A 26,876-nucleotide genomic window follows, 5' to 3' on the forward strand; every position below is an offset into this window, starting at 1 on the left:
CGCATGCGCGGTTCTCTAATATTGAACCGCGCAAGAGAAGGACTTTCACGCCGGCCGGTGTGATGACACGTAGCTGGCTGGCGTAATGCTGCTGTACACGGAAGCGGGAAGCTGACCTGATGACTTCAGGCCGAAGTTGTCCTGTAACAAGAGCTGGGACCATACCAGGGAAGAAGCCAGGAGGACGCTGCGGGACCTCGCTGCCTATGGTGGGCTGAAGGAAGTCCCAGGTAAGTATACATTTTATTTTTATCATCTGATCAGGGTCCCTTTAACTAACTGCATATTATAGTATTGATTCCTATTACTTTTATCATTCGCCATCTCATCTTAATGTTCACTGAAAATTCTGCAACTCACTAAACAAGTGTTGCATGTTTACTTGTTTGAGTACCAGGCAATGCAAGTGTTGCATGTTTACTTGTTTGAGTACCAGGCAATGCAAGTGATGCATTTTACTTGTTTGAGTACCAGGCAATGCAAGTGATGCATGTTTACTTGTTTGAGTACCAGGCAATGCAGGTGATGCATGTTTACTTGTTTGAGTACCAGGCAATGCAAGTGATGCATGTTTACTTGTTTGAGTACCAGGCAATGCAGGTGATGCATGTTTACTTGTTTGAGTACCAGGCAATGCAAGTGATGCATGTTTACTTGTTTGAGTACCAGGCAATGCAAGTGATGGATGTTTAAAGCGCCTTACGAAATTTTAATTATTCACTGCGTAAATTGCCTAAATCCTGGGGATCCGAAGATGCATACCATGCAATTTCCCATCAGATGAATGGGTCAAATCCCTAATTTCCGACAGGTCTGATCAGGTCCTGATCAATATCGGGGATGTTTTTTGTGCAGTAGTGATTGGACAATCTATCCCTTTTTTGATCAGGATCTGATTGGACCTCCTGGAAATGATCAATTGCATGGTGTGTACCAGGGCTTCAGTATGCACAGAGATATGTTCATGTTGGATCCAGGGCCAGAATAATAGCCCATGCAACCCCCGTTGTCCTGGGGGTCTAAGAGGCACCGTCCTGTGGCAAGTAGAGCAGAGCATCAGCATTCAAGACCTTTATCCAGTGAAGCATGAGGTCCTCACCCCTCTCTTCACTGTAGCTGCTGTACACTCTATCTACCTGTGGCTCTCATCTCTACATGCCATGTTATAGCTCCCTCCTTTCTAAACAACCTTATCTCCAGATACCATCCTACATGCAATCTCCGCTCTACTAACGAAATTCTCCTGTCTTTTTGTCTGGTCACCTTTTCTCACCCCACCTACTAGACTTCTCTCAATCCTCTCTTCCTCCTCTGGAACACTCTCCCTCAACACATCCGCCTCTCACCCCCACTTACTATTTTTAGGAGCAACCTGAAAACTCTCTTCAGGCAAGCATACTTTCTGGCCTAGGACACTTAGGCCACTGACCACCATTTCTACCACCTCATACACAGATTTCCTTACCTACTGTCTTATTTCTTAAACCTTTAGATGGTAAGGCCTTTTGGCCAGGGCTCTCTTTCCCATTAGTCTCACAGTGCTGTGTATGTGTGTACAGACCTCCTACCCCTGTGTAAAAATCTGTAGCTGATTTGTTCACTGCATTAGCAGTAATCTACCATTGTCTTGTATTAATCACTTGTTGGTTTTACTACAGTATATCTACACACCTAAAAACTTAATCTTAGCCTCAGTGGCTTATGTATTGCGTTGTGATTGCCACTGTTCGCGATCCCACTCGCTCGTGCGTATGCTCCCATACATGTTCCCGTAGCCACCCATTAGTAGGGAGATCAGTGAATGGAAACTTTGTTCCCATTCATTGATCTAAGTCCCTGTGTCAATGACACTTACACGCATTACTTCCTGTTCACGTACTAATAGTACACTGTAACGATCGGTGTCAGCACACATAGAGAATCTGATTATTGGTTATCTGCAGTATCACCAAGAATACAGATATATACCTGATTATTGATGATCTGCAGAGTCACCAAAAATACAAGTATAACTAACCTCTGGACACCTGATGAAGTGTAAGTGTTTGGTGCAACAGTATATGAGTCTGGATCACCTGAGGAGCAGGTGACCCTAGACCGTATAACAAGTATCTCCTAGTAGGGTTGGAGATAACCAGAGAGCCAGTGATTCCCTGAACTGCTGGGAGTCAGACTCTACTGCAGTCAAAGGACTCCTATGGGATTGAGTCCCTAACTGGATTGCAGAGAGGTCCCTATGAGTGACAGGGAGTCCCTGCAACTACTGGGCACCCCACCGGGGGGGTGTCACAGGTAGAAGGGTCGGCCAGGCCGGGTCAGCAACACACGAGCAGATAAGGTACAGAGACAGAAGGCTGATTCGGTAACCAGGGACAGGCAGGGTTGGCAACAGGTAATCAGATATGCGAAGGTACCAAATCAGAGAGCAGGAGAAGGGTCAAGAGAGCAATAGGTCATAACAGATATCAAGCAGAGGCCTAGTCTAGAGTGTGAGGTCTGTGGTCTCAACACTCAGGAACTGATCTAAAGAGTAACACAGCAATGACACAGTATCCCTAATCTTGGGTGTGAGGTCCGTGGTCTCTACACCCTGGAACTGGTCTAAAGAATAACACAGCAATGACACAGTATCCCTAATCTTGGTTGTGATGTCCGTGGTCTCTACACCCTGGGACTGGTCTAAAGTATAACACAGTAATAACACAGTAATTTGGCTAAGTGTGAATTCCCAGGTCCACCTGGTTCTAACACACTGAGGGATCTGACTATGGTCTGAGTGCTAACACATAAGCATTCGCAACGGCAGACAACCAGCAACTGACAAGCAAGAAGTATATATAGCAGAGCGCTCCTCAGCGCCGCCCAGTCCCATTCAGCCAATCACCTACTGCGCTGGGATCAGCTGATCGTCCTGATCAGCTGACCCCTCTCCTATTGGCATAAAGGGCCTGTCTGTTAGCGCGCGCGTAGCTCTCCATCTGTGTGCACTACTAGGCTCAGACAAACCAGTCGCATGCTGCTGCGGAGAAACCGCTGGTCTGAACGCGGAACCAGCCGCCTCGCTGTCAGACCGCGCGGCGGTGTCTCCGCAATCCATTACATACACACATAAGGAAAACGTGATGACATTTTGTGGCAAAATAGTAAAATTACACCTACATAATTTTTTTTTATATAAAAACAAATACATATACCATTAAAATTAATCCATAACCCCCCCCCCCACACACACACACACACACGCACGCACACACTCATAGTTACAAAAATACAATAAAAACATTTCCAAATTAAAAATATATACATAACAATACATGAACCTTAGGGACAGAACTTTTTTTAATATGTATGTCTTCAGGGTATATTACTGCTATTTTTGAATATATGGGCTTGTAATTAGTGATGGACTCAAAACAGAAAAAAACACCTTTATTTCCAAATAAAATATTGCCGCCATACATTGTACTATGGAAATATTTTGAACAGTGCAATAACCGGAACAAATGTGGCTTTTGTCCACAGTACAACATTTTATTTTAAAACTTTAATGGCCAAAAACTGAGAACTAATGATGTTTTTGCATTTTTGTTCTTAGTATTCCTGTTAACATACATTTGGAATAAAATAATTCTTTGCAAAGTGTACCACCCAAAGAAAGCCTAATTGGTGATTGAAAAAAACAAGATATAGATAATTTAGTTGTGATAAGTAGTGATAAAGTTATTGGTGAATGAAAAGGAGGAGCGCTGAAAGGTAAAAATTGCTCTAGTCCCTTAGTGGTGAAGTGGTTAGCGGTTGTATAGTTTCTTTTGTATTGTTATACTCTGCATGCTGTTGTACAGCACCATGGAAGACGCTGGCACTATATAAATCAATAATAATAATATGCAGAGACAAGAGCAGTAGGGAGATATAGTATGCAGCAGCTACAGCGGAGAGAGGAGTGAGGATGAAGGTAATGTATGCCACTGCTGGATGAAGGTAATGTATGCCACCGCTACTCTGCTCTCCTTGCCACAGGATGGGTCCTCGTCCCTCTTAGCCAGGAACGGAGCAGTGCTTTTCAGCGCTGCTAGATTTGGGCGCAGCCGGCGCCTCCATAGACTACAATAGGAATCACTCCTATTGCAGTGCTCAGTGAGTAACGTCGGCTCCGTCAGAAGACGGAGCCGAGGTTGCTTAAAAACATAATAATTCGGCCTCCAGCAATCACTGGAAGCCGAATTATTTCATTCCCCCACTATCCATGGCGGCCTGGAGGGGGAATAGTAATTAACTTGGCCCAGACTTGTGCAGAAGCAGGATCAGCCTTATAGCGCTGCATCCTGCGCCCAAGTCTACCGGCGCCGATTTCAAATGTACTAGTCTCAGCCCTTGCCCTCCCATTCCGCATAGGGTTGGAGGTAGAGGAAGACACTTATGCACTGCAGTCTTGTAGAGGGAGGTAGCAGGGGAGGTTAAAGAGCCGGTAGAGTTTTGCTGGAGGGGCCTGCCAGGATCAGGGTGTGTCCCTGGTTAGATCCACATATTTCTATGTGTTGTCCCGCTCCCTTTCTTTCCCTTATTCTCCCTGTTCTCCATAATCATTCCTTGAAAAAATTTTTTTATTTTTTACAAAACATTTTTTCTACCTATATAATTTCTTTGGCTAACACGGGGCAGAAACTTTTTTGCTACAATAATCACTGTGTTGAACCCAAGGAAAACAGTCTAGAAGCACAATTTAAGCACCTTGGGTTTGTATCTGAAAAGATGTTTGCACTGTGGGTGTAAATTGTCTCTCTGGAGAAACAGCATAAGCATGAGTTTATCCCGAGACGTATGAGATGGGACTTCTGCCTAAAGGAGCAGGAAATGAAGTATATCACAAGAGATGAGTGGAAAACTTTCTTCGATACCTGTGCTAGAGAACTTATAAAAATCCTCCATAATAAAACCTCTGTGTCCTTGCGCCACGCTGTCCCTGTTTAGCTGGGTCCGTGCTGCGCACATGCACAGTAGCAAAAAGCACGGACCCAGCTAAACAGTGACACGAGGACAGGGACGGGGCCAGGGAGATGGGCAGGCGTCTGGGTGTGCGGCAGGTGTGCGCACGCACATGTGCGGCGGGAGGCGGCAAGAAACACAAACCCTAGAGCCCGGGCTCAGGTCTGCTAGTACTTTAATAAAACCATTGATGGCATCAAAGAAAAATTTACCCATTCAGGGAGATAGAGGAATGTAAGAACACATCTGACGAACTACAGACACATCTCAAAAAAAGTAGATAATGATCTTCGCATAAAACACAAAAAAAGTATCTAAAAGACTATAAAGATTACAATAGCAACAATGCATATAGGTGGCAAACCACTGGTAAGAATAAAAGCAAGCAACCCAAAACCGAATGTACCACCTCTAAATATACCACAGAATGCACCTATACTACATGTCCCGAACCCAAACCCCCCTAGGACCCCCAGAACCCCACTAACACATTTTTCTAATCCTATTGGAACACCTTATCAAAATATTAGACCATATCAACCCCCCCCCCCCCCCCCAAACCAGTACAGGACTTTAGAATTTATAGATCCAAAAGGAGAAAGCAAGAGGCTCAAAGGAGAGTAGGGGAAGGAGTTTAAAATGTAAGTAGTCATGAATTGAATATAGCTGAATTAAAATTACTGGATGAAGGACTAAAATTTGAACCACCGAAGGCTCCAAGCAAGTTCCAACATTTTGTGGATGCACAAGAATTTGCAAGAAAATTGACTATAAAAAGTTTTTTGTGAATAATTCTGCACCAACCAAGTCAACAATGGACATTAGCATTGAAGGTCAGTATTTAAAGAGTGGCCTGAGAAACAAATCAGTTTTAACCCTGACATAGTGGTTAGCGCTCTCGCCTTGCAACGCTGGGTTGCCGGTTCAGGAGTTTGTATGTTCTCCCCGTGCCTGCATGGGTGTCCCCCGGGGACTTCGGTTTCCTCCCACATCCCAAAAACATACAGATAAGTTAATTGGCTTCCCCCTAAATTGGCCCTAGACTACAATACATACACTGCACAATACATACATAGACATTGGGCCTGATTCACAAAGCGGTGCTAACAGTTAGCACCGTGGTGAAAAGCCCTTTATCACGCCTAAACTCTGTTTAGGCATGATAACTTTAGGTGTGATAAGTTTAGGTGTGATAAGTTTAGGCATGATAAGTTTAGGTGTGATAAGTTTTTAGGTGTGATAAGTTTAAGCACCAACTGGGTTAGCACCGCAGTGCACAGCTGATCAAAAGTTTTGCGCTAGCAAAGTCTGGTGCACTTTGCATAGAGTTTAATGGTGCTGCTTTGCGTGCGGGACATTGCGCGCGTAATAAACTTATCTAAACTTAGCATGCCTAAACTTATCACACCTAAACTTATCATGCCTAAACTTATCATGCCTAAACTTATCATGCCTAAACTGAGTTTAGGCATGATAAAAATGGTTATCACGCCTAAAGTCTTTAACTGGGTTATCACCGCTTTGTGAATCGAGCCCATAGAACTATAGTAGGGTTTAGATTGTGAGCCCCTCAGAGGGACAGTTAAGTGACAAGACAATATACTCTGCACAGCACTGCGGAAGATGTTCGCACTATATAAATACTAAATAATAATTAATAATAATAACAACAACCCTAAATGATCTAATAATCACCATATTGAGACATTCAAATCACTTGTGATAAAGGACATTGAACATTTGAAGATCAGGCCCACCAGAATTGACCCAATGTTAAACTCCGCCATATAATCATTAGCTGAGAATAAAAAAACCTGACTATAAAGCTGGCAGATAAAGGGGGAGGAGTTGTTGTCATGGACACTTCGAAATACATAAACATGGTAAATATTATATTACAGGATAAGAATACGTACAAAGTTTTAAAAGGGGATTTTGGACAGAAGTTCTACAGTGAATTAAAATACATAGTAGAGAGAAGATCAGAGAGAAACTCCTTATAGATAAAGAGGCAAATTTTCTAGTACCATCTTTCATTTGTACACCTATATTATATTGCCTCCCAAAAATCCATAAAGACAGCAAAAATCCACCAGGCAGGCCAATAGTAAGTGGGATTAATTCTATAACTTCAAGATTGGGTAATTTTATCGACAGTTTTCTACAACCAATGGTTTTGAATCCTCTGGGATTCCAAACACCTCATCCAGATTTTAGATAATTTTAGCTTTGAGGATACACAGCGGACGTATCATCGCTTTACACTGTAATTAACCAGGAGGAAGGTTTGGATGCTGCAGAATTTTATCTATTTCAGAACCCGGACCTCACCACAGATATGATAAGATTTCTTATAGATGCATTATGAGTTGCGATTTCTTTTTTAGTGGTACTTTTTATCAACAGACAAAAGGCATTGCGATGGGTGCAAGATACGCACCCATTCTTGCAAATTTGTTTGTTGCAAAGTGGGAGGAGGAAGCGATCTATACTAACCAGCCTGAAAATTTAATAATCTGGAAAAGGTTTATAGACAGTATCTTTTTCATATGGAAAGGCAAGTTAATTTATTATGCATATTAATTTGAAAAGCAAGAATTTACAGTTCAGTTGTGAATGCAGCAAAGAAGGGATGGGATGTTTAGATCTTGTTATTTTATATCAGGCCACTAGATGTCAGACACAAACCCATGTTAAAAAGACAGATAGGAATAGTTTCACCCCATTAGATAGTTGTCATCACCGGAACTGGCTAAATTCAATTCCATCCAGTCAGTTCCATGGAGTATTCAGGAGCTGCTACAGCAAAGAAGATTATATGAATCAATCAGAAGTGTTAATCATGCGATTTAATGAAAAAGGATATAACTTGGAGCATATGATTACTATCAAAAATAAGATTGGTGATATGGATAGAAAGATAATGTTATTTGATAACAAAAAGAAAAAACGCAGTGACGAGACTTTTTTTTGGCTGTTTGTTTATAACTGATTACAGTACACAATATAGGGATGTGAAAAAGATGGTGAGCAAATATTGGCCTATTTTAACATTGGACAAGGACCTGAGAGAATTTAACCCGGAGGAACCACTGCTGATTTTTAGAGAAGTACCAAATCTACAAAGTTTTGTGGCAAAAAGTAATTTGCACAGCCAAAAAGAGATAAGACACTTTTTCGGGTATGAAAGTTTTTTTTTTTTAATGTAAGAGGTGTTTTGGTTGCAGGACGTGTGTACAACAACCAAGGAAATGTGAACATTTTAAGAGCAACTACAAGGGATAAACATTTACTGTAAAAAAAACAAAAATTCAATTGCAATAGCAGGTGTATAGTCTATCTCCTGGAGTGCCCGTGTGGGTTACAGAATGTTGGCAAAACTGAAAGAGCATTCAGGAGAAGGCTGTACGAGCATGTCTATAGAGATGGTCGGAAATGCCAATTTCTGATTCCGTGGAAAATCCGCATTCCTCCATTGCCAATTACCACTACTGCTACCGATTCCGCTTTCTGCTTCCAATTTCCGCATTCTGTTGCAGATTTCCACCGGAAATCGTGGAAATTTCAGCCGAATTTAACATCGATTTTCTCAAAAACTATAAGGTCTTTTTGAAAACTTTCTTTTCATCGTATTCACCAGATTCTGCTTAATAAACCCTGAAAATGTGGTGTTTCTAGGACTTATGGGGGCTTTGCTATTAACCGCTAAAGTCTGCGGATTTTTACTGTAATGTAAAATACAGAAAATCTGCTTTATCCGATATGCGGTGATTTTAAGCCAAGAAGTCAGAAGACGCAGAATGAATAAGCCAATCAGAGAATGCGGAAATTTCCGCCTAAATCCCCATTCTTTGATTGGTGTATTCATTCTGAATCTTCTGATTGGCTTAAAATTACCACATATCGGATAATGAGGATTTTCTGCATTTTACATTACAGTAAAAATCCACCGAGCGGTGGTGTTTCAAAAGTCCTAGAAACACCAAATTTTCAGGGTTTATTAAATAGAATCTTGGGAAAATGATGAAAAAAAAGTTTTCAAAAAGACCTTTTTGAAGTTTTTGAGAAAATCAATGTTAAATTCGGCTGAAATTTCCGCGATTTCTGGGCGGAAATCCGCAAAATCCACCTACCGCACTTGTATTACCGATTTCCGTATTCCGATGCGGAAATGCAATTTCCCATCGGAAATGCGGACATTGCATTTCCGCGGAATCCAAATGAGCATCCCTATCTATAATATTGGCAAGGCAGAAATTCAATCCCCAATCACTTCAAGGAAATGCATAATCAGAATCTTTCACAATTAAAATACTGTATTAAAGATCAGGGGAAGAATGTTTGGCGAGGAGCAAATAAAGATAGGGAACGGTATAAGCTGGAGTCCAAGTGGATATTTACATTGAAGACTTTGAGACCAGGGGGTCTAAATATTGATTTTAATATTAATTGTTTTATTGATGATTCTTAACATTTTTCTGCTATTTTGCACATTTTATTGCATATTGCATATTCATTCATTGCATATTGCACTTTTTATATTCTATATTGTGTCCATAAATGTATTTATATTGGTGCATGAAAAAACATTTATGTAAATAGTAGCTACAAAATGTTGCATTGGCATAGTTTTTAATCAGCGCAAGAACAGCAGCACTGATTTAATGGCTCATTGTTGCTATAGCAACATTTTGTATTAGATTAGCTGTCACCACACAACCCCCTGCCCCGACGCATGCATATATCTAATGTTGCAGTGAGCATATCACTATGGCAACACTGGCCACCAATCGCCGCCAGGCTGACATCAGCTCCAAACAGTACAACTGCCGGCTATGAGTGCTATTGGTGCAGACTGCGGAGGAGAGAGCGTAGCATGGAGGGGAGAGCGGGACAGATGAGTATCATAAGTTATTTCATCATTTAGTGCACAACTCTACTTTTATTTATATAAACGGGTTACATATCTTACTATGTGCGGTAGTCCTTTCAGAACTACATTACCCATGACCAAATTGAGGTCATTTGAGAAGATTGACCAATCACGTATGAGTGCAGTGCGATCATGTGACACTCCATGCCCAATCCCTATCAGCACATGCAATGCAAAGCAGAGAGGGCGATGTGGAAGCTATGTAGGAGGCAGCACTGGAAATTACAATGTAAGTGAGCATATGTATACATTGTTTGCCCTAAGCTCAGTCTCCATCTGCTCCTGAGGATGGCGCAATGCCGAAACCGGTCGAGCTGTGGAGATTGGGCAATACTCTATAACTGGATTGATCGTTTATGCACTGGATGTGCATTATATGGTGTATTCTACTGATGGGGCCCTCAACATGAGTACCTTGTTGGTTTTTAAACTTGGATTTTAATAAATTTCAATGTATTTTGTTACCAACTAATGGTGATTTGATTTATTCATCTGGTGACAGTCACCTGTCTGTTGAAGCACGGGGTGACTGCAGCTATCACCATTAAATGACTGGATATTCAGCGCTGAGGATTATATTGGATACATGTGTTGACCAGAGTGCATTTGGGTGACCTTAGCAGCTACTACTATAATGTCCAGTCTGATTTAAAGGGGACAGCCCTGTATGGTTTGAAAAGAATTGTGATTTACTTTATGACTTACTAAAATAAACAGTAGCAGAGTAGAGACAGTCAGGCACCACCAACTGAAGAAAGCTCTTTTATTGCTATGGCATGGATGGAACAATGCTCAGATGGCTTGATAGCGACGGCACGCTGTTTCTGGCCTCCTGCCTGTTCTTAAAGAGATTCTGTAACAAAAATGACAACGTTTTTTCTACCATCCTACAAGTTCCTAAACCTGTTCTAATGTGCTCTGGCTTACTGCAGCACTTTCTACTATCACTGTCTCTGTAATAAATCAATGTATCTTTCCCCTGTCAGACTTGTCGCCTTGTGTCTGGAAGGCTGCCAACTCTTCCGTGCTGGTCTGTTATGCACAGTCTCCAGGCCCCTCTATGCACACTCCCGTGTGTGTGTGCTATTTACATAAGCCAGCAGCATCTCTGCTATCTTATCAGTGATAGAAGAGAGCTGGATAAAAATCCTCCTCTGTTAGGCTGTGAAAGAGCTGGCTGACACATACTGAGGAATTACAGACAGGAAGAAACGATCAGCCTCACATCCTGTCACTAGTATTCAGTGGATGAGAGCTGCAGGGGGACAGAAGGTAAACACACAAATGATCTCTTGAGATTCAAAAGGAAGGCTGTATACAGCCTGCTTGTGTATGGATGTATTTTCTATGTGTGAACATACTGTACATCAGCCTACTTCCTGTTTTGGTGGCCATTTTGTTTGTTTATAAACAAACTTTTTAAAACTGTTTTTGACTACTTTTAATGTGGCGGGGAGCGGCGAAATTGTGACAGAGGGTAATAGGAGATGTCCCCTAACGCACTGGTATGTTTACTTTTGTGCGATTTTAACAATACAGATTCTCTTTAAGCCTTGCAGCCAACAAAGTAACACATAAGCACAATGGCATCAATTCATCAAAGACTGTACGATAAAAAAAAAAAAGTCAGGAAAATACCTCATTCAGTATTTTAGACTTTTGGGGGGGGGGGGGGGGGGGGGTTATTGATCAATATCAATAGATGTGGTAGAAGTTTGGTAATTTACCGAAATACTAATCTTCAATTCACAAAAACCTGTTCAGTAACAGCAGAAGAGTGTGGAACTGTCTCTGATTTGTTACAAGCTGTTTCGTGCAGTGTCAGCATTACAGTAGTAAGAGGCATAGCCAACATCCATTTAGATGTACATGTTTGTTATACTGCCTCTACTCCCTCTGAATCTGTCCATTAATCTTTCTTAACATTTTATTTAATTGCCACAGCTTAGATGAACTTCCAGGAGACCTTACACATACCATGCTTAGGTGATTTCCCCACTAGCTCCTCCACATCTTCAAACAGGAACCTAAGGGGTTAAATGGCCGAACGGCTGAAGGGGAAACCTCTTTTGTTCTGAATCTCTCTGCTCGCTGCCTGTGGGGTAGAAAAGCTGGATCCTTCGGAGAAGGAATTGCATCCTATCACAAGGACTTGCAGGAGACAAAGGCTGTTATTATTGGCTCCCTGCTTCTGTCAGTCATAGGGATATCCACATGGAAGGCATTTGAAGCTGGTTTTCGATAGAGAAGAGCTGCCGGGAATTAGAAAACATGTTACTGGGCTTTATCACATGCTCTTATCTTCACGAATTGACATTTGCTGACATGTGTTGGAGGTGTTTACCGCACAAGCCGGTAATTTACCTCACTGCTCGGTAATTTCATCTTGCCATGCGGTAACATCCTTGATGAATTGACATTTTATTAAATGCTCAGTAAACTCAGCTGTTTTCATCATTAACAATTATTATGCTTGATGAATTGATGCCTTATATAGAGCATCAATAATCTGACAGGCAATAGATTTAAACTACAATCAGCCAATTCACTTATTAGGCTGAGGTAGTGTATTTAATGGGAAACTACTCCAGCTATGTGTAAACCTCCCAGTCCAACCCTGTATGCAAAAATGCACATCGGCGCCAAGAAGTAAAGCGTTACCATGGCCACACACAAAGATGCTAAGGCTAGCGAGGCAATCAGCTACAAGGTGCCATATCATGCTCCTCGCATCTCCCCTATAATGCGGGTGAACTGTGGATAGACGTGCCCCCAGCCAGTAATATACCTACCGGTATATATCAACCACCTCAAAGATGCCTCCCAACAAGGCAGGGGCTATGACGTGCACGTGCACTGTACTCATGGCAACGAATGCCAGCTGGAAATACGCCCATAAACAAAAGTCTAGAACACTAGTGCCCACATAAATAAGCCCACATAATTAAGCAGGAGCCAGTATGCCCGAGTAGCGAAAAGTTCATCTGTGACCATGGCGATGCTGAAAAGAATAAAACTAGTGGTGGAGGGTAAATAAGGCCCATTTCAGCCTGGCAGGGGAAGCTCTGCATAGTTAAAAGAGAAAGTAAATAGTGATAAGCAGAAATGAAATCCTCTGCATAATTACACATTCTTAATTCATAATTATGCATCAAAATCCTAATGCGAAATTTTCGGGGAAAATTGTAATTAATTTTGTATGCAATTGTAATCATTTGTAATTTAGCGTAACTTTTTTCATAATTTTTTCATAATTTTGTGCTGACTATTGGTTAAAAGCAAAGCTCCCATACATGCTATTGCTAACAAAATTAGTACATATGTTAACCACTTGAGGACCACAGTCTTTTCGCCCCTTAAGGACCAGAGCCTTTTTCTCCATTCAGACCACTGCAGCTTTCACGGTTTATTGCTCGCTCATACAACCTACCACCTAAATGAATTTTACCTCCTTTTCTTGTCACTAATACAGCTTTCTTTTGGTGCTATTTGATTGCTTCTGCGATTTTTACTTTTTATTATATTCAGCAAAAAAGACATGAATTTTGGCAAAAAAATGATTTTTTTTAACTTTCTGTGCTGACATTTTTCAAATAAAGTAAAATTTCCTATACATTTGAGCGCGAAAGTTATTCTGCTACATGTCTTTGATAAAAAAAAAACCATTCAGTGTATATTTATTGGATTGGGTAAAAGTTATAGCGTTTACAAACTATGGTGCCAAAAGTGAATTTTCCCATTTTCAAGCATCTCTGACTTTTCTGCGCACCTGTCAGGTTCATGAGGGGCTAAAATTCCAGGAAAGTACAAATACCCCCCAAATGACCCCATTTTGGAAAGAAGACATCCCAAAGTATTCAGTGAGAGGCATGGTGCGTTCATAGAAGATTTTATTTTTTGTCACAAGTTAGCGGAAAATGACACTTTCTGACAAAAAAGAAAAAAAAAGTTTCCATTTCTTCTAACTTGCGACAAAAAAAAATGAAATCTGCCACTGACTCACTATGCTCCTCTCTGAATACCTTGAAGTGTCTACTTTCCAAAATGGGGTCATTTGTGGGGTGTGTTCACTGTCCTGGCATTTTGGGGGGTGCCTAATTGTAAGCACCCCTGTAAAGCCTAAAGATGCTCATTGGACTTTGGGCCCCTTAGCGCAGTTAGGCTTCAAAAAAGTGCCACACATGTGGTATTGCCGTACTCAGGAGAAGTAGTATAATGTGTTTTGGGGTGTATTTTTACACATACCCATGCTGGGTGGGAGAAATATCTCCGTAAATGACAATTTTTTATTTTTTTTTACACACAATTGTCTATTTATAGAGATATTTCTCCCACTCAGCATGGGTATGTGGAAAAATACACCCCAAAACACATTATACTACTTCTCCTGAGTACGGCGATACCACATGTGTGGCACTTTTTTGCACCCTAACTGCGCTGAGGGGCCCAAAGTCCAATGAGTACCTTTAGGATTTCACAGGTCATTTTGAGAAATTTGGTTTCAAGACTACTCCTCACGGTTTAGGGCCCCTAAAATGCCAGGACAGTATAGGAACCCCACAAATTACCCCATTTTAGAAGGAAGACACCCCAAGGTATTCCGTTAGGAGTATGGTGAGTTCATAGAAGATTTTTTTTTTTTGTCACAAGTTAGCAGAAATTGATTTTATTTTTTTTTTTTCACAAAGTGTCATTTTCCGCTAACTTGTGACAAAAAATAAAATCTTCTATGAACTCACCGTACTCCTAACGGAATACCTTGGGGTGTCTTCTTTCTAAAATGGGGTCATTTGTGGGATTCCTATACTGCCCTGGCATTTTAGGGGCCCTAAACCGTGAGGAGTAGTCTTGAAACCAAATGTCGCAAAATGACCTGTGAAATCCTAAAGGTACTCATTGGACTTTGGGCCCCTTAGCGCAGTTAGGGTGCAAAAAAGTGCCACACATGTGGTATCGCCGTACTCGGGAGAAGTATTATAATGTGTTTTGGGGTGTATTTTTACACATACCCATGCTGGGTGGGAGAAATATCTCTGTAAATGACAATTATTTGATTTTTTTTACACACAATTGTCCATTTACAGAGAGATTTCTCCCACCCAGCATGGGTATGTATAAAAATACACACCAAAACACATTATACTACTTCTTCTGAGTACGGCGATACCACATGTGTGACACTTTTTTGCAGCCTAGGTGCGCTAAGGGGCCCAACGTCCTATTCACAGGTCATTTTGAGGCATTTGTTTTCTAGACTACTTCTCACGGTTTAGGGCCCCTAAAATGCCAGGGCAGTATAGGAACCTCACAAGTGACCCCATTTTAGAAAGAAGACACCCCAAGGTATTCCGTTAGGGGTATGGTGAGTTCGTAGAAGATTTTATTTTTTGTCACAAGTTAGTGAAAAATGACACTTTGTGAAAAAAACAATAAAAATCCAATTTCCGCTAACTTTTGACAAAAAATAAAATCTTCTATGAACTCATCATACACCTAACAGAATACCTTGGGGTGTCTTCTTTCTAAAATGGGGTCACTTGTGGGGTTCCTATACTGCCCTGGCATTTTAGGGGCCCTAAACCGCGAGGAGTAGTCTAGAAAACAAATGCCTCAAAATGACTGTTCAGGGGTATAAGCATCTGCAAATTTTGATGACAGGTGGTCTATGAGGGGGCAAATTTTGTGGAACCGGTCATAAGCAGGGTGGCCTCTTAGATGACAGGATGTATTGGGCCTGTTCTGATGGATAGGAGTGCTAGAGGGGTGACAGGAGGTGATTGATGGGTGTCTCAGGAAGCGGTTAGAGGGGAAAATAGATGCAATCAATGCACTGGGGAGGTGATCGGAAGGGGGTCTGAGGGGGATCTGAGGGTTTGGCCGAGTGATCAGGAGCCCACACGGGGCAAATTAGGGCCTGATCTGATGGGTAGGTGTGCTAGGGGGTGACAGGAGGTGATTGATGGGTGTCTCAAGGTGTGATTAGAGGGGGGAAATAGATGCAAGCAATGCACTGGCGAGGTGATCAGGGCTGGGGTCTGAGGGCGTTCTGAGGTGTGGGCGGATGATTGGGTGCCCTAGGGGCAGATTAGGGTCTAATCTGATGGGTAACAGTGACAGGTGGTGATAGGGGGTGATTGATGGGTGATTAGTGGGTGTTTAGAGGAGAGAAGAGATGTAAACACTGCACTTGGGAGGTGATCTGATGTCGGACCTGCGGGCGATCTATTGGTGTGGGTGGGTGATCAGATTGCCCGCAAGGGGCAGGTTAGGGGCTGATTGATGGGTGGCAGTGCCAGGGGGTGATTGATGGGTGGCAGTGACAGGGGGTGATTGATGGGTGATTGACAGGTGATCAGTGGGTTATTACAGGGAATAACAGATGTAAATATTGCACTGGCAAATTGATAAGGGGGGGTCTGAGGGCAATCTGAGCGTGTGGGCGGGTGATTGGGTGCCCGCAAGGGGCAGATTAGGGTCTAATCTGATGGGTAACAGTGACAGGTGGTGATAGGGAGTGATTGATGGGTGATTGATGGGTAATTAGTGGGTGTTTAGAGGAGAGAAGAGATGTAAACACTGCATTTGGGAGGTGATCTGATGTCGGATCTGCGGGCGATCTATTGGTGTGGGTGGGTGATCAGATTTCCCGCAAGGGGCAGGTTAGGGGCTGATTAATGGGTGGCAGTGACAGGGGGTGATTGATGGGTGGCAGTGACAGGGGGTGATTGATGGGTGATTGACAGGTGATCAGTGGGTTATTAGAGGGAATAACAGATGTAAATATTGCACTGGCGAATTGATAAGGGGGGGGTCTGAGGGCAATCTGAGCGTGTGGGCGGGTGATTGGGTGCCCGCAAGGGGCAGATTAGGGTCTAATCTGATGGGTAACGGTGACAGGTGGTGATAGGGGGTGATTGATGGGTGATTGATGGGTAATTAGTGGGTGTTTAGAGGAGAGAAGAGATGTAAACACTGCATTTGGGAGGTGATCTGATGTCGGATCTGCGGGCGATCTATTGGTGTGGGTGGGTGATCAGATTGCCCGCAAGGGGCAGGTTAGGGGCTGATTGATGGGTGGCAGTGACAGGGGGTGATTGACGGGTGATTGACGGGTGATTGACAGGTGATTGACAGGTGATTGACAGGTGATCAGGGGGGATAGATGCATACAGTACACGGGGGGGGGGGGGTCTGGGGGGGGGTCTGGGGAGAATCTGAGGGGTGGGGGGGTGATCAGGAGGGAGTAGGGGGCAGATTAGGGACTAAAAAAAAATAGCGTTGACAGATAGTGACAGGGAGTGATTGATGGGTGATTAGGGGGGTGATTGGGTGCAAACAGTGGTCTGGGGGGTGGGCGGGGGGGGGGGGTCTGAGGGGTGCTGTGGGCGATCAGGGGGCAGGGGGGGGAATCAGTGTGCTTGGGTGCAGACTAGGGTGGCTGCAGCCTGCCCTGGTGGTCCCTCGGACACTGGGACCACCAGGGCAGGAGGCAGCCAGTATAATAGGCTTTGTATACATTACAAAGCCTATTATACACTTTCCGTGCGGCTATCGGGCAGCTAGTAACCCGCCGGCGCTTCCGAACGGCCGGCGGGTTACAGCGAGCGGTGGGCGGAGCCAGTCCCCGGCGGCTGATCGCGTCACAAATGACGCGATCGCCGCATAGCCACTCCTGCAGCCGCCCCCGCCGATGGGCGTATTGCGGTCGTTTGGGCCCGGACTTTGCCGCCGCCCATCGGCTGGGGGCGGTCCTTAAGTGGTTAAGCAGAATACTGGGTACAAAAATTATTTTTCGAAAAGACCTTGCAGTTTTCGAGAAAATCGATTTTACAAATGAAAAGAAAACGTTTTTTAAACTGTCATTTTTCTGAGTTTAAAAAACATTTTTTCTTTTTCTCAAAAACTACAAAACTACTTTTTGAAAAATTATTTTTTTTGACTTGCACTCACTATTCTTCTTAACATATGTAGCGATTTTGTTAGCAGTAGCATGTGTGGGGTCTTTACTATTCAGTGCCAAAGTCGGAAAGACATTATTAAGCGAAAATTACGCGAACATTCATGCAAAATTATCAATGAGTATACAAAATCATTTAAATTAACAATTTGTAATTACTTATAGGTGTAATTTCGAAAATTTACATGGAATTTTGCGTAGTCGTAATTAGCTAATTACGATCATCACTTAAAGGAAAGGTAGCTCCTAACAATCCAATTTCTAGCGAAAAATAGTTCGAATGATCAGATAATTGTGATCGGAAGTGAAATCATTCACTACACCATCAACAAATCAATCTTTGCTTCCTATCTATCACAACCAACAACAAAATCCAAATTTTGGTTTGACAAAAATACAGTTGGACGTAGTTCATAATCGATTGTGCCCACGGCCAGATTGGTTCAGGGCACCGCCTTTGACATGGGAGACCAGGGTTTGAATCCTAGCTAGGTCAGTTCCTATTCAGTAAGGAGTTCAAGCCAAGACTCCCTAACACTGCAGGGAGACCTCTTGAGTGCGTCCCAGTGGCTGCAGCTCTTCAGCGCTTTGAGCCCGACAGGAGAAAAGCGCTATACAAATGTTCAGATTATTATTATTAGACCAAGGCCACCTAGGCCATGGCCTAGGGCACCACAGGAGCAAGGGCACCAAAGCAGCAGGCTAAACTGGTGCAGCATCTGCAAGCTTGCAAATGCTGAAATGCAGGGAGATCAGGCTAATTTTACCAGCCACCTGTGCAGCAGCCACCTTGCTCTCTGTGCACATTGGCGTTGTGGCGGGCAGCTACAGACTTGGGCAGCATTGGAGACGGAAGGGAAGAGGAAGCTTCTGCACTGAAGACGAGCAGAGAAGTGAATGACACTGATGGCTGCTACGGTGTGGAGGCGAGCTGTACTGAAAGAGGGGAAGTGGGAAAGGGAGGGATTAAGGGAGTCAACAGGCTACTTATACTGGAGGGGGAGGGGTCATCAGGCTACCTATACTAGAGGGAAAGAAGGGAAAAGTCATTTGGCTTCCTATACTGGGGCGGGGTAATCAGGCTACCGATATTAGAGGGGAGGGTTCATTTGGCTACCTATACTGGAGGGAATGGGATGGGGGTCATCTCGCTACCTATACTGAAGGGGGGCAGCTGGTGACATTGGCCTTGGGTGGCAAAGAGTACAAATCCGGCCCTGATTGTGCCCATTAACAGAGATTATTTACAACCAATCTGATCAGAATTTCTGATCACTTGAACGCTCTTTCGCCAGAAATTGGACTGTTAGTGGCCACCTCTAGATTATAAACCAAGCAGTAGCACAAAACACATACTGAAACTAGCCTCAAATACAGAAATCAAACTCATTCACCCGATTTAAACACCTTCTGCCCAGAACACCTAACCTTTTGATCCCTCCTTAGCAATTTATTTTGCCTGCTAAGTTATTCTCTCCAATTAAAGGGCAACTGAACTGAGAGAGATGTGGAGGCTGCCATATTTATTTACTTTTAAGTAATACCTGGCCTGGCTATCCTGCTGATCCTCTGCCTCTTATACTTTTATCCATAGACCCTGAACAAGCATGCAGCAGATCAAGTGTTTCTGACATTATTGTCAAACCTGACAAGATTAGCTGCATGCTTGTTTCTGGTGTTATTAAGACACTATTGCAGCCAAATAGATCAGCAGGACAGACGGGCAATTGGTGTTGTTTAAAAGGAGATACATATGGCAGCCTCCATATCACTCTCACTTCAGTTCCCCTTTAAAGGGGCATTGACACACCGATCCTCTTTTCAGAGAATGCCACTCCTTCCCTTGCTTGTATTAATAACATAAACATTACATAAGATAAGATAATCAATCTTTGTTACAGAGTTATAAACTAAGTTACGCATTTATGAGCAAGATGTTTTATTGCATCTGTCACTTTAACATAAATGGGGGTTGCGCTTTGTTACTTCCTTATTTAACCCATTGCACAATTTATTTGCCCAAAACATTTTACAAAAAAATGCTACCATGCAGTTAAATCTGCAGTTCTTACAAAAGTCATACCTGACATAACAAACGTTTTGAAGTCCCTAATTGGCAGTCATGTTGTAACAGTGATATATAGAGTATCTCACAAGAGTGACTACACCTCTCACATTTTTGTAAAAATGGCTATTATATTTGACATTTAATAGGTCAACACTGAAGATATATGACACTTTGAGGCAATGTAAAGTAGTCAGCGTACAGCTTGTATAACAGTGTAAATTTGCTGTCCCATTAAAATAATTCAACTCACCATTAATGTCTAAGCCGCTAACAGCACAAGTGAGTACGCGCCTAAGTGGAGAATGTTAATATTGGGCCGCCTAAGTCAAGACTGTTAAAATTGTGCCCTAAGTGTCAATATATTGTGTACACACATTGTTTTCCAGCACTGACTTAACTCTATTGGGCATGGAGTTCTTAGATCTTCACAAGTTGCCACTGGAATCCTCTTCCACTCCTCCATGATGAAGCTGGTGGATGTTAGAGACCTTGTGCTCTCCCCACAGATGCTCAATGGGGTTTAGGTCTGAAGACATGCATGTAAAGTCCGGCACCTTTACCCTCAGTTTCTGGTTGAAATGTGAGAGGGGTACTCACTTTTGTGAGCTAGTGTATAGACTCCTGACGTGACTTTTTTTTCACTTATTTAACCACTTCCTGACTGCCTAATGCAGGATGGCGGTAGGAGAGTGGCGCTCTCAGGTCTCAGCAAAGTCATATGGCACCATCTCATGAGAAGCAAGCTTAAAAGTGTGAGCTCCCGTCAGTATACAAAGCCAACCCCAGTGATCAGCCTGCCAGTCCTTGATCGGATCTGGTAGGCTGATTTTTTGATTTACATATAAAAATATATTTATATAGCGCCGTGATCTCCCACAGCACAGTACAGAGGATATACTTGGCATTTAATTGTCCCTGGTATGGGCTCACAATCTAATCTCTGCCCAGGGCAGCCATCGGGGAGGGGGGGGGGGGGGGACAACTGACACTGCAGTGAGGGGCCCAGGGCTTCTGGGGGCCCTGGGCCCCCCAAAGCGCTGGAAGGGCCATGAGGAGCAGATGAGTGAGCTCGCTACAGCGGACTTTCTATACTGGGCCACCACCTATACCTGGCTACCTATACTGGAGCTGGAATCACCTGTACCTACTGTAGCTACCTATACTGGGGCATCACCTATACTTGGGGCACCTATAGCTTGCTACCTATACTTAGGGCACCAGTACCTGGCTAACCTATACTGGTGCACCACCCATACCAAGTTACCTATAGTGGAGGCAACTATACCAGGCTCCTATACCGGGGCACCACCTATAGTTGAATACCTATACTGGAGCACCTCTATCTTGCTGGCCTACACTGGGGTACCAGCTATACCAGGCTACCTATACTAGGGGCATCTACACCAGGCTACGTATACTGGGGCACCACCTATAGCTGGCTACTTATACTGGGGAAAACTATATCTGGCTACTTATACTAGGGGCACCTATACCTGGCTACCTATACTGGGGGCATCTATGCCTGGATACTTATACTGGGGGCACCTATACCTGGCTACAGCAGGGGGATGAGCCGAGACAGAAGGGGACAAGAGGTAACACAGGAGGAAAAAAAAAAGAGGCACAGGGGAGAACAGAGGTGGACAAAAGAGGCACAGGGAGAAAAGAGATGAGGTGGGAACATGAGGTCACACAGAGGGACACAAAAGAGGCACAAACTGAGGAGAGACAGAGGCACAGGAAGAAAAGAGGGGGTCAAAAGAGAATGGATAAAGGATAAGAACGGACCTAAAAGTCCCTATCTCATTTGTTAACCGGGGACTACCTGTATTTTGCTAGTATTTGGCTCCACCCACAACATGCCATGGCCACGCCCACTTTTTGCCACGTCACACTGTGCATGCCGCTTTCTTCAGTGTCGGAACCATGCACATTTTTTCCTGCAGCGCACTTTGCGCACAGACACGGGGTGGGGTGGCTAGTGGGCGGGCACAGCAACCAGTGAGTGGGCCCAGGGAGGGGGGGGGGGAAGCAGGCCAGATGATGTGTGAGGGACCCCAAAATTTCTAATGGTGGCCCTGTCTCTGCCCTAGACATATTTCTGTATATATATCATGTAGTGTATGTAATGTAGTCTAGGGCCACTTTATAAAAATGAGGTATTTTTTGATTAATAAAAAAAAAATGCAGCAGCAATCAAATACCATCAAAAGAAAGCCCTATTTGTAAGAAGAAAAGGGGGTAAAATTAATTTGGGTGCTAAGTTGTTTGACTGAGCAATAAACCAAGTTGTGAAGTGCCAAATTTATAAACCTCTAGTCCTCAAGTGGTTAAATACATTCTTGTTGTTGTTTCGTTTCGTTGGATCTAAGAGCAGGGGTCATGTGTGACATGTAAATACCTGATAAAAAGTTTTCCAGGGGAGTTCAGCCCTGTGGGCTCAGAAATCACTGGAACAAGAAAGCTTCCTGTATTTTCCTCCAGGAAGGTAACACTGTAAGGGTTTTTTTTTTTTTTAATTTTACAAAACCCTTACAAATTTGTTTTACGTAAAAAACAAAACCAATCAATATAATAAGGCATACATGCAAAATGGGTGCCGTGGAAATTTGGATGCTGGAAATAGCCGATAGAAGAACTTTGGTCCAATTACTGATATTCTATTTTTAGGCAATGGTAATTCCGATAGTAAAATATTGGTAAATTTTACTGATATTTTACTTTTCTCGGACAGAGCCCTTCCTCTACCGATGTTTTAACCCTAACTGCACCCCCATGTGTAACCCAAACTCTAACCCAAACTGACCCCCCTCACCAATGCCTACTCCTAACACCCCCCCCCCCCCCCCGTGCCGCGCCACAAACTCGCTGATAACCATGTCACCTTCTCCATGCCACATGATGAATATCGGATGATGTGGAAGTTTGGGTGCCCCCTAGGTGCCCATGTTAATATTTGGCCAATAAAATGAAGTGTGCGAGGGTGGCCCCCTATGTAAAGTGTAGCTTTGCACCCCCTATTTGTAGCTTTGTATAGCGGACGGCCCCATCATTGCTATTTTACGGGCCTTGGGAGCGCAAATTTCCCTTAAAGTGGACCTGAACTCAGAATGTCCTCTCTGCTCCAAAGATACGCAAAAACATAATAACCTTTAAACAAAAAACATTTCTTTGTTACAGCTAATACAAATCCTAAAATAAATCTGCATTATTTCTACTCCCTGATTCATGGAAGCAGACATATTGTTAACAGCCTGTGCTTTCAAATGAGCTTATCTGCCATGGTAGTCACGTGACACAGGGGAGAAATCAAATTACAACTTGTAATTAGACACAAATGAGGGAGAAGTAAACAAGCTAAACTCTCTAAATGCATACAGGGCACATTTCTCTCTGTTTTCTCTGTCCTTTGCAAGAGTTTAGATCCATTTTAATTGCTGATGTTAACATGGCCGCCTATAAGCTGCCCACATTTCCTGTCACCATAATAGGAACTGCACAACTAGATACAGTATATTATCAGTACTAGATAAGAATATGCATGAAAGTTCATAGGTTTCTTCCCTACCTTAAAAATTTGCATATGTGTAAAGTGGACATGATGTCCTGCAATGTCACCTCTGTTTACTGAAGGAAAACACCAAACCTCACTGCAGATACTTACTGCTCTTTCGTCGTTAGATAGTGAGGAAGGTCAAGCCAACTTGTTTGTTGACAGTGCTATCTGCCAATCAATAAGCTTACAAATGCCACCAAAAAGAGAAGGCTTGACAATAAATGTAAATGAAAGTGAAAAAGAGCCAGAATGGCACTTACTATGACTGTTCTCCCCAGGCTCGGACTGAGCCACCGAACCACTGATTTTTCCATCGGTAGGCCCCAGAGCAGAGAAGGAGGGGGCACAGCGTAGGAAGGGGGGAAATTAGGCACAGAGCGGCGGGGAGGGGTGGAAGCCTCCCCCCTCCCTCACCTAGGGGCCCCCCTTCTGCGCTCCCCCCCTTCAAAATTGCAGCCAGCCAGTGGCAGTAGCAGCGGGGAATAGCTTACCGGGATCAGATCGATAGCTCTGCGTGCCGCTGCTGGTCTGGTCTTCTGCACTGACTGTCCAATCACGCTCTCGCAGTACTTCCTGCGAGAGTGGGATTAGTCAGTAATCTAATCAGAGCTATCGATCTGATCCCGGTAAGCTATTTCCCGCTGCTGCCGCTGGCTGGCTGCCATTTTGGAGGGAGGAAGCGCAGAAGGGGGACCCCTAGGTCCCCCCCTTCCTGCCACTCTGTGCCCACTGCCCCCGCTTCCAGCATGGGGGCATCTATAGACCTGCCTACCTAACTGGGGGGAGAGCGCGGAAGGGGGGGCCCTAGGTGAGGGAGGGGGGAGGCTTCTCCCCCTCCCCGCCACTCTGTGCCCACTGCCCCCCCTTCCAACATGGGGGCCCCCACTAACTGGGGACCTGCCTTTGTGGGGATATCTCCTGCCAATCTGATTATATTTTGTGGGGATATCTGCTGCCAATCTAATTGCAATTTGTGGGGATATCTGCTGCCAATCTAAGTGCAATTCAGGGGGATATCTGCCGCCAATCTAATTGTATTTTGTGGGCAAATCTGCCGCCAATCTGATTGCATTTTGTGGGGATATCTGCCACCAATCTGATTGTATTTTGTTGGGAAATCTGCCGCCAATCTGATTGTATTTTGTGGGGATATCTGCCGCCAATCTATTTGCATTTTGTGGGGATATCTGCTGCCAATCTAATTGCATTTTGTGGGGATATCTGCCGCCAGGGGAGGAGAGAGAGGGGGGCGGGCCCCAGGCTGAAACTTCCTTGGTGTGCCTTTAGTGTCCCAGTCCAACCCTGGTTCTCCCTCTTTTTTTACCTAGCCCAGCAATGGCTGACTACTTATTTGAGCAGCAGAGAAGCACTGTGGCAGCTCTGGAAGGCAGTATACTGCGGCTGGCACTGCACTGCTTCTCTCTTCACCTCTCCTCTCTGTGATACGGTGGCTTAGTCAACAGAGTGGGGGTACCTGGCTACACTCCTCTTTCCATAAACGAGGTGCAAATATTGATCACCAGAGCACCAGGCAGGACAATCGTATGCAGAATCCACAAAGATCAGCACACTCAATTAAATATGCAAATCTTCATGCACACAATCTGCTTGTGCACATTTATCGGCATAGGCATCTATAGGCATAGATGTCCTGGCACCTTAGAGTTCGCCCTACAAACCTACAAACACCCACCAAAGTGCACCACAAGTGCGCTGGTCACTTCTCCCTTAGTTCCCATGCCAGTCATAGGTAGCTACAGGTGTCCTTTAGTATTAAGTAGCCAGAGGTGCCCTCAGTATTAAGTTTAACCTGACTGAAGGGAGCTCTTGTCAATGGAATGCCAAGAGCCACGTGAGTAACCTCACATTTACACTCTGCTCGGAACTCTGCATAAGGAAGAAGGCGCTCGGAGAGGTGCGTGAGCCGCCCTTCCATCACCAGGCACCTGTAGGCACCTGTAGGCACATACCTACAGTGCCTTATGGTAAATCTGGCACTGATTGCGCCCCCTCTGGACAAAAGGGGTGTGGCCACATATCAGAATGTGGTCATGGTCATGGGTGGAGTCAAATGCTATTTAGCCATGTGCCCCCTTACCCCACTTTAAATAGCCAAATGTGCGCTCCTTTAGATAGCCAGATGCACCCCCCCCCCACACACACACCTTCCCCCCATCTAGAGAGCCAGAAAAGGAGGGAGAGAAGCAGGGGCACTTCCGATACCCAGCGAGCCACCTGCATGGGGGATCCTGCACTGGAACCCGAGGACCGTGAGTCAATAGGACCCAGAGCCTACCCTCTCCTTAGGTATCTGTTTTGTTTTTAAATGGCTTTACACTCTCTTAAATTAAATGTGCATGTTAAAGGGAACCTTAACCCTGGCACAGAAACAAAGTTTCACTTACCTGGGGCTTCCTGAAGCCCCCTGCAGCCGTCCTGTGCCTCTGCCGATCCACGGGTGTCCTCCAGTCCCCACCGCGGCTTAGTTTTGTTTTTGGCCGACTGAGAGCCCGCCACGCGTATTCTTCTTCTCCTTCATAGTTACATAGTTACATAGTTATTTTGGTTGAAAAAAAGACATACGTCCATCGAGTTCAACCAGTACAAAGTACAACTCCAGCCTGCTCCCTCACATCTCCCTGTTGAGCGCGGGCTTTACTTTTATACATTCTATGTATGGATTTTGGGAGGAACTTTTTCCTGGTCATTTTCTCCCAGGTCGGAAAATGTACAGTCAGTGTTCTGTAACAGAGGTGATTCTGAGACAGGCGAGACAGTGTGGTAAATCCATAGATTTCCTTGTTGGATAAGTTAATCATTCATACCAGTAAAATCACATTAATAGAGATAACGATGAATAGAAAAGCACGTCAGCTCTGTGAAGTCATTCATTCTGGAGAGTCCGGGAATCCCAACTGATAGAACAGTGGCTCATATTTAGTTTAACCACACAAGAAGACATGGATTTCACCTTCAGGATCCTTACAGCCGCCTCTGTATTCTTGTGTGTCGGTAAGAGAGGAGAGCTTTTTCCTATTTGCATATTTATTTTTTTTAAATGTTACTATGACTTCTTTTTCCAATGGATGATGGTGTCAAAATCAATAATAGAAACTCATCACTTGTAGAGTATGTTTAGCAGTGAATTTCCAGCTGCACACACCATGGTGAGCACAGCTGAAAATGGACTACTGTATGTAGCTAGAGATCCATCTGGGAACTTTCTACCCCTGCGATCCCTGCATACACTATGTTTCCATTCATCCAGAGCATTTATGAGATGGCACAGTTTTAAATTAATTTGAACTTGTGGAGTATGGACATTAAAGAGGAACTCCAGCCTAAACAAACATACTGTCATTAAGTTACATTAGTT

The 26,876-nt window shown here is 43.8% G+C and overlaps 1 protein-coding gene and 1 long non-coding RNA gene across 3 annotated transcripts in view; one reads left to right on the forward strand and one right to left on the reverse strand.

Annotated features, from left to right (window-relative positions):
* The first annotated feature begins 9,991 nt into the window (after nt 1–9,991).
* Nucleotides 9,992–26,876, forward strand: part of LOC137524299 (serine protease 33-like) — a 66,068-nt gene continuing 49,183 nt past the window's right edge. Inside the window, exon 1 of one of the 2 annotated variants that reach the window (XM_068244013.1) lies at nt 9,992–10,148. In XM_068244013.1, coding sequence (XP_068100114.1) covers nt 10,064–10,148 — 85 coding nt within the window. In that variant the 5' untranslated portion in view covers nt 9,992–10,063. Of the gene's footprint in view, nt 10,149–26,184; nt 26,513–26,876 lie in introns of those variants that run through there. The other variant, XM_068244014.1, reaches the window with a different exon arrangement.
* On the reverse strand, nt 10,669–26,028 carry LOC137524305 (uncharacterized). The gene is made up of 3 exons (XR_011022652.1): nt 25,906–26,028; nt 11,897–12,171; nt 10,669–10,772 (listed from the first exon to the last, which is right to left on the reverse strand). It is a non-coding gene; the product is annotated as an uncharacterized lncRNA (long non-coding RNA).

Source organism: Hyperolius riggenbachi, chromosome 7 (assembly GCF_040937935.1).
Source record: "Hyperolius riggenbachi isolate aHypRig1 chromosome 7, aHypRig1.pri, whole genome shotgun sequence".
In the NCBI taxonomy this organism is placed as follows: domain Eukaryota; kingdom Metazoa; phylum Chordata; class Amphibia; order Anura; family Hyperoliidae; genus Hyperolius; species Hyperolius riggenbachi.